The sequence below is a fragment of the Thunnus thynnus genome, chromosome 24, assembly GCF_963924715.1.
Source record: "Thunnus thynnus chromosome 24, fThuThy2.1, whole genome shotgun sequence".
NCBI classification, from domain to species: domain Eukaryota; kingdom Metazoa; phylum Chordata; class Actinopteri; order Scombriformes; family Scombridae; genus Thunnus; species Thunnus thynnus.
The window spans coordinates 9,489,158-9,501,308 of NC_089540.1; the positions used below are offsets into that span (position 1 = coordinate 9,489,158).

Genomic DNA, 12,151 nt, shown 5'->3' on the forward strand with positions numbered 1-12,151 from the left:
CGGTATTTCGTGCAGTTTGCGCGTTTTCAAACAGAAATACTCCAACATCCAGCAGTTGAAGGTGCTGTGTCCAGTTAATGGTTGAAGGTGGTTTCTGTAGGCAGCTGTATAAACTGTGAAGCTGTTTTAAAGGTGTAAAAATACAATTACAGGACGACACCGTCTGAAATGTGATTGTCTTAGTTGATATTATCTAAGAAACGTTAACCCAAATATATTTTTATTTGTAAAAAAAAAAAACAAAAAAAACGTTAAATGAAAATGAGTTAATAACAGGAACAATCGGCATGTAGTGTCTGTTGTTTCTCTTCACAGTTGTTGTTGTTCAGTTATAACTGAATGAATTAATTGATTTACATTTTCTTTTTGGCTGTTTTTTCAGAACAAACCACTGCACACACAAAGGCAGCTGTGACCAAAAGTGGCCTCTGTTTCTGCTCCATTGATTGGTGTTTAATTCGGCGTATAATGTACTCAGTTTCTCACAGCAGTATACAGTAAATGGTTGCCCTTTGTGGGTGTGTTTTTAAAGCATTCTCGTTCTCCGTCAGCTTCCCTTTTTAGAACAACTTTTCAAACGATTCCACTCACACAGACAAATTTTCAATGTCTGAATAAAACCATGAGAGTTTTGCTAGAGTACTTTCTTAAAAAGATGTGCTTGATGGTTTTATTAATAACTCGTGATGAAAGCTTGAAAGCTCAGCATTCTCGTTTCCTTCAGCTTCCCTTTTTACAAGTTACATGAACAGTTTTTCATCTTGTAAATTTCCACCAGAAGCAGGATGGGAAATAATCTCAAAAGGAATCTAGTTGTAGTTTTGCAAATAGTGACCCTGCAAGATCCCCAGTCTTTGCAAAATCTGAGTTTATGACTAAAAACTCAGAGACTTATAACACACTCTCTTTAGATGTGAGAGGGTGTCAAACTTTAGTCTTTTAAAAGTCTTTTCAAATTCTGTTCAAAGTCTTCTAGTGTATGGTTGACTTAACAGACACCCACTTGGCAAAGAGGTCAGTTTGGGGTCCAGGAGTGAGGCACTCTCAATGTACTCATTCACCTACTCAATTTGAGATTAAAGAAAGGTTGTTTTATCCAAGAAATTAGAGAAAAGGCTGTAGTGTCCTACACAACAAACAAAATTAATCTAATTCTCAACATTTAATATAAATTGCTGCAGTTACAAACTGCTAACAAACCTGACAGGACTTGGGTATTGTCTAAAAACAGATAACATGTTGGTCCACCACTTTGGTGGACTGACCAACCAACACTGTCATCCCTATAGCCATGCCGCTAACTTTTAAATATTACACAAATGTCTATGCATTCCCAGTGACTTGGGCATTAAAAATCAAGGATTAAGGTAATTTTCAATTTCTTTCTGCTGTAAATTGTGACCTAGATGTTTTGACCACAGAAAAAAAACCTACTGTTCTACTGTGTAAATTAAATAGAGTGTAGAGTATCTGGGAAATCTCTTCTGTTGCTAATAAAATATTTTTAAGTTCCCTTTTGAGTATCAATGGTCTCAACTTCAATGGTAGTAAATCCATTTTCTAGGAAATGGCACATGTCTGTGACCACTCCCATATAAATGCATGTATAAAAAGAGCAAGTAAAGCTCATTGCCATCACTGAAGACACCTCATCTCAAAGGAATCTCACCATCACAAAAAGAGGTAAGAAATATACTGCTGCTAATAATTTCGAATGATAATAATACTCTCATATATTTATTCAAGACACTTGAACACTATGAATAATATGCATTTACTATGAGTGTTTGTATTGTTCAGATCCATTGAAGGGACATGGAAGAAAATATTTTATATTGGAGGAAAAAGACAGACTTTGCATTGGTATGCAAGGCGTTTGTGTTTAAACACAGTAAACTTGGGTGATATAAACCATACTGATTGCAATCGAAAAGTAGAAACTTCAATATTAATCATCACCAACTTGACTGACTAAAGCCAGATGAGTGGCTGCTAATCCAGATATGGCTGTACTGTAAGCATTTTTATTTGGTATTTAATACCCACTATTTACATACTGCTCATTTAAAGCAAGGACTATTGACTTGGGTCAGAAAAATATTGGAAATATTAAATGCACCATTTTAACTAGAGGCTACAAGACGATACAGGTCGATACAGGTCAGGACCGGTATTCTGACACAGTGGAAAAGGTATTGTACATGGGACACTCTCAGTTTGAGGGCCTGTATTTTTTTCTACTCATATTAAATGGTTTTGACGTATAAATTGTGCATGTAGGTTTTGTCAGTCTGTTAACATTTGTGGCACTTTTAATTTCAAATATTTGGGCCAGGAGTCTTATTGTTGTTGTTGCTGCTGGTGAAACAATCAAAATATTTCTCTGGATAACTCAAAAATGTTCTCGGCAAACTGCAAAAGTTTTGCAAGACAACACACAAGTAGGTAATTTTTTCCCCTCCCACCTTTAATATTTTCCTCCATGTCCCGCCTGAGGTTCTGTGATGTTTGGTTTCACTGCACATTATACTTATCTGTCAGATTACTAAATAATAATCATAAATAATGAAGATTTAACTTGTACAGCTTTTTCCTGATTAAAATAATTCAAAACCTTTATTTGATGAGATACATGTAATGAACATAATCTATGCTGACATGGGTTACTGTAATTTTTTCCATTCCCTACCAGGTGTCCATTTCACTCCAGAATGAAAATCTATAAATATGAAGTGATTGTAATCACTGAAAACATAAACCATGACAACACTTTCAACAACATCTACATCAGGCTGATTGGAACAGGTGGACAGATAGACACACACTCCTCCCTCCGCAACAATAAAGAGTGGGCACCCTTCAACAAGAAAAACAAGAAGACAGGGTCAAAGGTAAAAACTACTTACTACTGGAACCAGCAAGTCTACAGTATATCATACTATATGTTTAAATGTTTATCACTTACCAACACTTTTGTGACCGTGCAGTTTAGTGTTTAGTCTCTGTTGATGAGGGTGTACTGGTGATACTGCTGGGTGCATGTCATGACTTTTGACTTTTCCCATAGCTACAAGGTTATACAGTCTTTGCCAATGACCCAACAATGCTGATTTACCATGCATAAGAGAGAAGTCCTCTGAAACTCAATCTTTTGTGAGGGAGCCTTTTGTAACATCAAACCGCCATAAAAAACAAAGAACACCAAGCAGTCAGTTCAGCCGAAAAAATTTCTCCAGCAAAGATCATCTCACATGTATTTAAACTCTCTCTTTCTCCAGGTGTCTATCTGCTCTGTGACCTCTTCTACTTCCCTTGGCAAGCTGCTCATGATAGAGCTACACAAACAGCATGACCCTTCATTATCTGAAGACTCCTGGTTCCTTGCCAGGGTGCAAGTCAACTCTCCAGAGGGAGACACGTACAACTTTCCTGTCTACCACTGGATTGATGACAGAAAGGTTTACCTCAGAGAGGCAACTGGTTTGTGGAAATCCACTTTGTGTTCTGTACATCCTCACTGACAACACAATTTCAATCACTTTAAACCTTGGCTTGGTTATTCTGTTGAAATGTTGCAGTCATTTCATGCCCATATTCTGTATATTCTCTTTTTCTTCAGCTCTAAAAGACTCTGATGACACTCATCATCTTAGCAGGAAGAGTAGGGAGAAGGAGCTAAACCAGAGAAAGGAGCACTATCGGTGAGAACGCTGAGTTTGCACATATTGTTGCATTATCAACCCCAGATTTGACATAAATCTAAACCTCCGTACCACCACTCACCCATGTCCTCCTCTCTACTGTCTCTCAGCTGGGATGTATATTTAGAAGGAATACCCCACTGTGTAAAAGCACATAGCCCTCTTTGTCTGCCCTCTGAGGTCCGTTTCTCCTTCACAACTATTCAGATGGGATTCACTGGAGCCACAGGGTGAAGTCTTCAAATTCTTTCCATTATTTATCCATCAAAATGATAAAAAAAATAAAAAAATAGTACCCCCCATTGTTTATGTGATATAGGATAACATGGCTGAAACTGGAAGGACTGTCTGACCGCAAGGACAACTGGACTAGTATGAATTATATTTACCAAGTGTACCGCTCCAGGCGGACGGATATATCAGGTACTGTACCATTAGGGATGGTTAAAGGGGATGTATCATGCACATTTCCAGTTCTATATTTTTATTTTGGGGCTCTACTGGAATATCTTTGCATGATTTACAGTTCAGAAAACTCCTTATTTATCTTATACTGGCTCTTTGTGCAGCCCCTCAGTTCAGCCTCTGTCTGAAACAGGCTGTTTTAGCTCCTGTCTCTTTAAGGCCCCCCTTCCGATGAACCCACTCTGTTCTGATTGGTTAGCTTCCAGAAGTTGCTCCTTGGGAGACTTCCACCAGCTCTGGAGGCTAAGTAAATAAACTATAGTAGTAGGATTCACTTATTTTTCTTGTTCTTTACTCAAATTGTCAGCTTTTCAAATACATCCATACATGTTTGAGTGAAAATTTGATTTGAAATATGCAAGTGGACACCTTGAACAATCTTAGCAACAAAGATAGACAGAACAGCAGGTGTTTCACCTTGAGGTTGAAACTTGTTCTTTTTCCAGATCGTGTTCAACAGCTTTGGAGGAACGACGCCTTTTTTGGCTACCAGTTCCTAAACGGTGTCAACCCCATGATGATCCAGCGTTGTACAGTCCTGCCTGAGAACTTCCCTGTCACTGATGACATGGTTTTCCCCACTGGTCGGTGGACATTAGAGGATGAAATGCAGGTGATTACCTCTTACAACTGATTATTTTTATTTAATTATTCATTAATAGAAACAATAGTGACATTTCTAAGAAGAGACAAGCAACAAACCTGTTCCAGTTAACAAAACATCAAATTATTGTAACCCTAAGTGACCCTCACCGTTTTACTAGACCTTTAAAGTTCAGTAATTCATCATCTTTACTAAAATTATTCCAAGGTGTTGTGTATGATGAGAGTTATTCTGATATTTCCAATAGAAAGGAAACATATTCCTGTGTGACTACAAGCTTTTGGATGGAGTGAAGACAAACATCATCCATGACAAGAAGCAGTACCTGGCAGCTCCCCTCGTCTTGCTCCACAGAACTTCTGATGATGAGCTGATGCCCATTGCTATTCAGGTGAGTTGGAAGCTTAGAGCTCCTGGCTCGCTCAGTATTTATTAATTACCCACATGGGAATCATGACATCATATCCCTAAAATATAAAACATTTTTTAAAAGCAAACATAAACTACATGAAAAGTTCTTAAAGCATTGTTATGGATTATATAATCAATCAGTTTAATGAATCAACCATGTTTCCCTTTTGTTTCCTATAGCTGAAGCAGAAGCCAGCAGAAGACAATCCCATCTTCTTGCCTACTGACTCTGAGTATGACTGGTTGACAGCCAAGATTTTTGTGAGAAGCGCAGACTTCAACATGCATCAACTCAATTTTCACCTGCTGCGCACTCACCTGCTGGCTGAAGTTTTTGCAGTGTCACTGCTGCGCAATGTACCTAAGGTACATCCACTGTACAAGGTAAATGAGATGAGAGACTGAACTTCTGGTGTTTTTCTATGAGCCAGGTGTAATCTGTTTTAGCTGCACCATGGCATGTAGTGCTATGATCTAATGCATGCTGTTGTGATCCTGCTTCCAATTATTTCCTCTTGCTAATGTTTGTGTCTTCCCAAGTTGAAGCCAGCACATTTTTGTGTTTATTTTGCATGTGTCAAAAATTCTGTAGATGCAAAAAAGATAATACTAGATATTAAGGAATATCCATTTTTTCCTCAGCTCCTCATTCCTCACACTCGTTACACTCTACAGATCAACAGCTTAGCCCGACAACTACTGATATCGCATGACGGAGTTTTCACAAAGGTAAGAAAACACCAACTGTACACATCAGTGCAGACGAGAGAGCTCATCTCACAGCAACGTGAAAAAAGTCAAGCTAATGAAGAGAGCATCTTGACCAACTGAAAATACTGAAAACACAAGCATGTTTTAGACTATTGTTCATTGAGCTCTCTGGGGCATATATCACCTTCTGTATTTGCTCCCAACATTATTTACACATTTTATTGTTTCCTAGTTTGCAGCTTCTGGTGGAGAGGGCATGATCACAATCCTGAGGAGAGCACAGTCCTCACTGACCTACAGCTCCCTCTGCATACCAGATGACATCGCTGAGCGTGGACTGCACTCTGCACCAAACTTCTACTACAGAGATGATGGACTCAGGCTGTGGGATATCATCCACAGGTAGTGACAGGGACTTTTATTGTGGTTTCACAGGTGGGGTCTGTCACTTATCTATGATGAATTCTTATTAGGGGAACTAGTGCAGTGCCCTATCAAAATGTGCCTGTTCAGAATGGGCCGATTTCTCAATACCTAGAGAGAGTTGTGCCCCTCCCCTAAACGCCTCTTATGCAGACTATTAGCAGACGCTACAATTTACCGATGCTCCCTAAACGCCTGATGCCTGGGACACACAGCCTGCGTGAGCAGTGCATGTGCATCGCAGAACCTCTTTAATTTTGGCACCCATGTTAACAGATTAGAGCAGCCACACAGCCTGCGTGAGCGGCATGTCATCTAGAAATTCGGGGTCTCACTTATTTTTTTCCACGTGACGCATGTGGTTCTCAGCAAAAATAGACAGAGAAAATGATCTGTTGACAGTCATATTAACATCATGCCAGCAACATTACACCTTTCTCTATGGTTTCAGTGTCTATATCTGTAGAATATGTCACAGACATGAAGTGTCACCACTGCGGGTCAGCCTGCATGGTGCATGCCGGGGCAGGGAGCCTCTCAGGGAACTTAAGTACAGAGAGTCGGTGACATGCAGAGCTTCTTTTTTCGACTCCTGCCGCTTTCTGACTGAGGTCAGTGAGGAGTGTGGGACTCTCACTTATATATATGCTGTCTGCCTTTGAAACATGCAGGAATTTTACCGTACACGGGTATGAAGTAGATTGGATGAACAGTTCTCGAGATACGTGAAGGAGAAACCCACATACACATATACATACATACAGACACAGAGACAGACAGACAGAGATTCCCTGCTTTATATAGAGAGATTGAATTGGAATTATTTATTTAAGTAAGAATGTGATATTATAAACCATATCAATGTGTCTTATAGGTTTGTGCAGGAACTGCTCCAACACTACTACAAGAATGATGCTGAGGTCCAGGAAGATTCCGAACTGCAGAGCTGGATTGTGCACATTTTTGAGCATGGATTCCTTCTCCAAGACAGCACAGGTGCACCTAAACAAAAACCTGACCATTATAACAATACATGTGGGTGTAAAGAATAATATGAGAAATCATTTATCTCATAGGCAAGTGGAATACAATATAATGGTCCTTTTACCAACAAAGTTTGATTCAATTAGTAAACTTTAAGCAGATATTTGTTCAGAGAAAACAATGCACATATAGATACAGATACAGTGCTGCTTGAAAGTTTGTGAACCCTTTAGAATTTCCTGTATTTCTGCATAAATATGACCTAAAACGTGATCAGATATTTACACAAGTCCTAAAACTATATAAAGGGAACCCAATTAAACAAGTGAAACAATAAAAATCACTTTTTTCATCTTTTTCATTTATTTATTGAGGAAAATTATCTAATCTAACATATTTGTAGGAGGCAAAAGTATGTAAACTCTTGCTTTCAGTGACTGGTGAGACCCCCCTTTTGCGGCAATAACTTCAACCAAACGTTTCCGGTAACTATTTATCAGCCCTGCATATCAGCTTGTAGGAATTTTAGCCCATTCCTCCTTACAGAACAGTCTCAACTCAGGGATGTTGGTGGGCTTTTTTGCATGTCCTTCCACAGCATTTCTTTAGGATTAAGGTCAGGACTTTGACTCGGTCATTCCAAAACATTAACTTTCTTCTGCTCTAACTATTCTTTGGTAGAATGACTTGTGTGTTTAGTGTCATTGTCTTACTGCATGACCTACTTTCTGTTGAGCTTCAGTTCACAGACGGATACTTTGACATTTTCCTATAGAATGTGCTGGTACAACTCAGAACTCATAGCTCCATCAATGATTACAAGCTGTAGCTATAGGTCAGTAGAAACATTTTATTGTTCCAGGCTTTCTATTTCCACTCTGGTTTTAAAACAGAGCTTATAACAAACAGAGAGATCGTTTTCACCAGGTACTTGGCATCATCGTTTCACCTCATATCATATGAATCATATCATATCATATCATATCATATCATAGAGTTAAATACACACAGAGAGCCATGGCGGGACGTTTAACCAACAGGAAAGAAACCGAAGCAAGAGAAGAGACAAGGATACAGACACAAAGAGAGGGTGTGTTTGACTCACGTTTTTGAAGTCCGTGCTCTTGTCCTTCACAGAAATTAAGTATCATGAATGAATGAATGAATGAATGTCCCACTGCACTTGTTGGTTACTAAAGCTGTATTATGTTCTGTTTAAGTAATGTTATTTATTCTCATGAATCTTCAGGAATTCCCAACAGTTTCTGCACTGTGGCTGAGTTGGTCAAGTTTGTCACCATGGTTATTTTCACCTGCTCAGGCCAACACTCTGTTGTCAGCTCCGGACAGGTGAATCCTTTCATTTATACCATGACCATGAATGGCTTAATTCTTCTGACATGGTATACTGAACTGAGGAGAGGAGAGAAGCCTTAATATAAAATAACATAAAAACATGCTCCATTTATTGTCCTAGTTTTGACATATATCTTAACTAAACTAATAATAACTATCATTAACTTATCAGTATGCTCATAGTGTTACCTTTCAAATAATTATTACTAACCAGCCATCCATCAATCATGCATTCACTGCAGTATGACTATGGTGGTTGGATGCCCAACACTCCTATCTCCCTGCAACGGCCTCCGCCTACCAAAAAAGGGACAACGAGTGAGGCCACCATGCTGCAGACGTTCCCCGACATCAGCACAACAGTTCATGGCATGAGCACCATGTGGCTCCTCAGCAGGCATTCCACTGACTTTGTAAGTGTTCACAGCTGAAAATGTACATTTAAAATCATGTTTATGTGTTTACAGTACTTTCAATGCTTTGTCATTACAGCCAAATTCCACCCTCTATAACCTTTAAATGAGGCTGAAATAAATTATTTTAAACATATTGTTGATCTGCAGGTCCCTCTTGGCCATTACCCAGAGGACCATTTCACTGAGGAAGTTCCCCGCAAGAGGATTCATGCTTTTCAAGAAGACCTTAAACATTTAAATAAAGATATCAAAGCCAGAAACAAGAGACTGGACATCCCATACACATACCTGGACCCAGCAGTGGTGGAAAATAGTGTGGCCCTTTGAATATCAGAGGGTGTGACCTCTGGATTAGCTGTTGGTCTAATTCAACCTCACATTTACATTAAAGGAGGCATGATGAAAAAAAAAAAAACTTTCTTTAGTTTGAGCTGATATTAAAGTGGAAAGCAAAAACTGTAATGTAATGCAAACATCATCATTGTATGCCATTTTTTTGCAGCTGTATTGAGTTGTGATGCACAATTCTTTTTAAGCTTCTAACATACAAAATCTTCTTACAAGAACTAAACTTGGCAATTTACCATTTTTTAAATTCTTTTTAGTCTCAACACAAGAATCAATAAATCATGTATTTCTTAAACCAACATCTATGAATATTTTGTAGATGCATGTAACCAATACAAATAGCATGATCTGTATGTGAGCCTGTCTGTTCTGAGTTGTAGAAAACATTTGATGACTTCATGTATTTGTATTTATCTTTCTTACAAGTTGTGTTCACTGTTTAATTTCAATTTAACTTTTTAAATATCTACAATAAAAATCTAATTAAAATTTTATATACAGATTTTGGTTGAAGGGTTTCACATTTTTCTATCAAATGTTTAAATCAAATAAACCGACTGCTCAAAAATGTATGTCACAAAGATTTATACAGGGGAGGAAAATTTTTTATAGACAATGTTTTGATTGTTATTAACAAAAATCAAAAGCCCATATGATTAGTTTGATGTTGTCCTACTCGAAAATGGGTAATCCTGCCAGTCCTCTCTTATGACCCCTGACCTCTGACCCTAAGCCTGACCCAATGCAGGACTAGAGCCAGGGCTTAGATGCTCAAGGATCAGTTCCAGGTTCTACATATGCTCAGAGGTCACCCTAAAAAGGTGAATAACCTTAACGAAGACCACCTATGAAAATGCAGTATTTAAAAAAATAATAATTTTCCATCAAATATCATTATCCACCTTTAGGAGCCTACCCACCTTTAACTGATGTTACTGAGGTGAAATCTCTTGTTTTGTCTGTTATCTGCTGCCTAAAGTCATTCTCAAAAAACACTGTATTATCATATAATGTTTTAATGATTATTAATCTTGTATAGAAGTGTATTCAACTGATCAATTTTTGTCCTTAAAGAATATGATTTATGTCTAGTTTGTTAGGAAAGAAGGAACAGAAAAGGTTATCTTTAGATCACAGTGACCCTGATTCTAAGAAGTGATAGTTGAAGAGGAGGAACTAAATACCAGAGGTGAAAGTTGTGACAGACGGGCATAACAGGAAACGGGTGTCTGTACACAAAGTATGACTGTGCACAAGTTGTTTGTTTGACTGTTGTGTTTGGTGGAGGCTGAAAGTATAAAATGTTTGTATGAGTCTATCAATGTGCTTCTCCCTTGCTACGGAGCTTGGGAGGCCTATATGCATATACTTTATTAAATGCAGTTGGACTGCAGGAAAATACTGCATCTCTGGTATTTAATTGCCTTTGTCACCTGACTAGACAGGCTGACTTTTCAGCTGCAAAAATGTATTAATTGATTGTTGATTAATTGTTTAGCCTATAAAATGTAAGATGAAAGTGAAAGATGGCTGTTGTAATTTTCCACAGCCCAAGGTGACCTCTTCAAATGTCTTGTTTTGTCTGACCAACAGTCCAAAATGCAAAACTATTCAATTTACAAGCACATAAAAACACAGAAAAGGAGCAAATCTTTGCAGGTGGGAAACTGGAACCAGCAAATATTTGGCATTTTTGCTTTAAGAATTATTAAAACAATTAATCGATTATCAAAATAGTTGCTGATTATTTTTCTGTCGATTGACTAATGGATTAATTTACTAATCTTTGCAACTCTAAACTCTGAAAACACATACACACAGATCTAAAACCTTATGTTCACATCATTAAGTATCAATGCATGTATCAAACACATGACTTCCACACCTTCATTTATATGCTTGTCAGGCAAAAAATATCCCTCAAGGTCTGCAATACTATAGTTAGTTACTACAGTTATTAAAATGTATACAACACAGCTTGAAAACAAGTCATGAATGAAGACATTTTCAGGACCAACCAGCAGAGCTTCTGCACAGGCCCCAAACAAACACAAATCACAGACAAGCAGCAGCAGCAACATGTGATTTAACAACCAGCAAACACAACTTATTCAAAGCCTCGGCGGGCTCCACAGACAGCAGCAACAACACAACAGCTTCAGCGTCCAGACAAACAATAAACAACAAGCTCCAAACCATAAACAACAACACAACAGCTTCAGCGTCCAGACAAACAATAAACAACAAGCTCCAAACCCTAAACAACAACACAACAGCTTCAGCGTCCAGACAAACAATAAACAACAAGCTCCAAACCATAAAAAACAACACAACAGCTTCAGCGTCCAGACAAACAATAAACAACAAGCTCCAAACCATCAACAACAACACAGCAAAGAGTTAAATACACACAGAGAGCCACGGCGGGACATTTAACCAGCAGGAAAGAAACCGAAGCGAGCGAAGAAACAAAGATACAGACACAAAGATAGAGAGGGTGTATTTGACTCACGTTTTTGAAGTCCATGTTCTCGTCTTTCACAGAAATGAAGTTTCATGAATGGATGAATGAATGTCCCACTGCACTTGTTGCTTTGACAGTCTTTTTGTTTGCTTGTTGACAGACGTCCTTCATGTCCTCTCTTCTGTCCGTTTCAAACGGCAGGTGAGCTGGTGGAAAACAAGCTAGCTTAACTTTGTTTTCTGTTTAAATTAAGTTAAATTTCTATTGT

General features: G+C 38.3%; 1 protein-coding gene and 1 long non-coding RNA gene across 2 annotated transcripts in view; one reads left to right on the top strand and one right to left on the bottom strand.

Annotated features, from left to right (window-relative positions):
* LOC137176923 (uncharacterized) overlaps window positions 1–12,151 on the bottom strand; it is a 156,814-nt gene that overhangs the window by 144,487 nt on the left and 176 nt on the right. The window contains exon 2 of the long non-coding RNA XR_010925891.1: window positions 11,932–12,089. This is a non-coding gene — a long non-coding RNA (uncharacterized lncRNA). The remainder of the gene's footprint in view (window positions 1–11,931; window positions 12,090–12,151) is intronic.
* LOC137176922 (hydroperoxide isomerase ALOXE3-like) lies at window positions 1,538–9,877 on the top strand. The gene is made up of 15 exons (XM_067582959.1): window positions 1,538–1,683; window positions 2,693–2,891; window positions 3,279–3,480; window positions 3,620–3,701; window positions 3,812–3,931; window positions 4,021–4,124; window positions 4,613–4,779; window positions 5,018–5,161; window positions 5,362–5,565; window positions 5,824–5,910; window positions 6,125–6,294; window positions 7,190–7,311; window positions 8,549–8,649; window positions 8,898–9,068; window positions 9,219–9,877. Exons 2-15 carry the CDS (start codon window positions 2,712–2,714, stop codon window positions 9,396–9,398), a joined length of 2,034 nt encoding a protein of 677 aa, XP_067439060.1. The 5' UTR covers window positions 1,538–1,683; window positions 2,693–2,711; the 3' UTR covers window positions 9,399–9,877.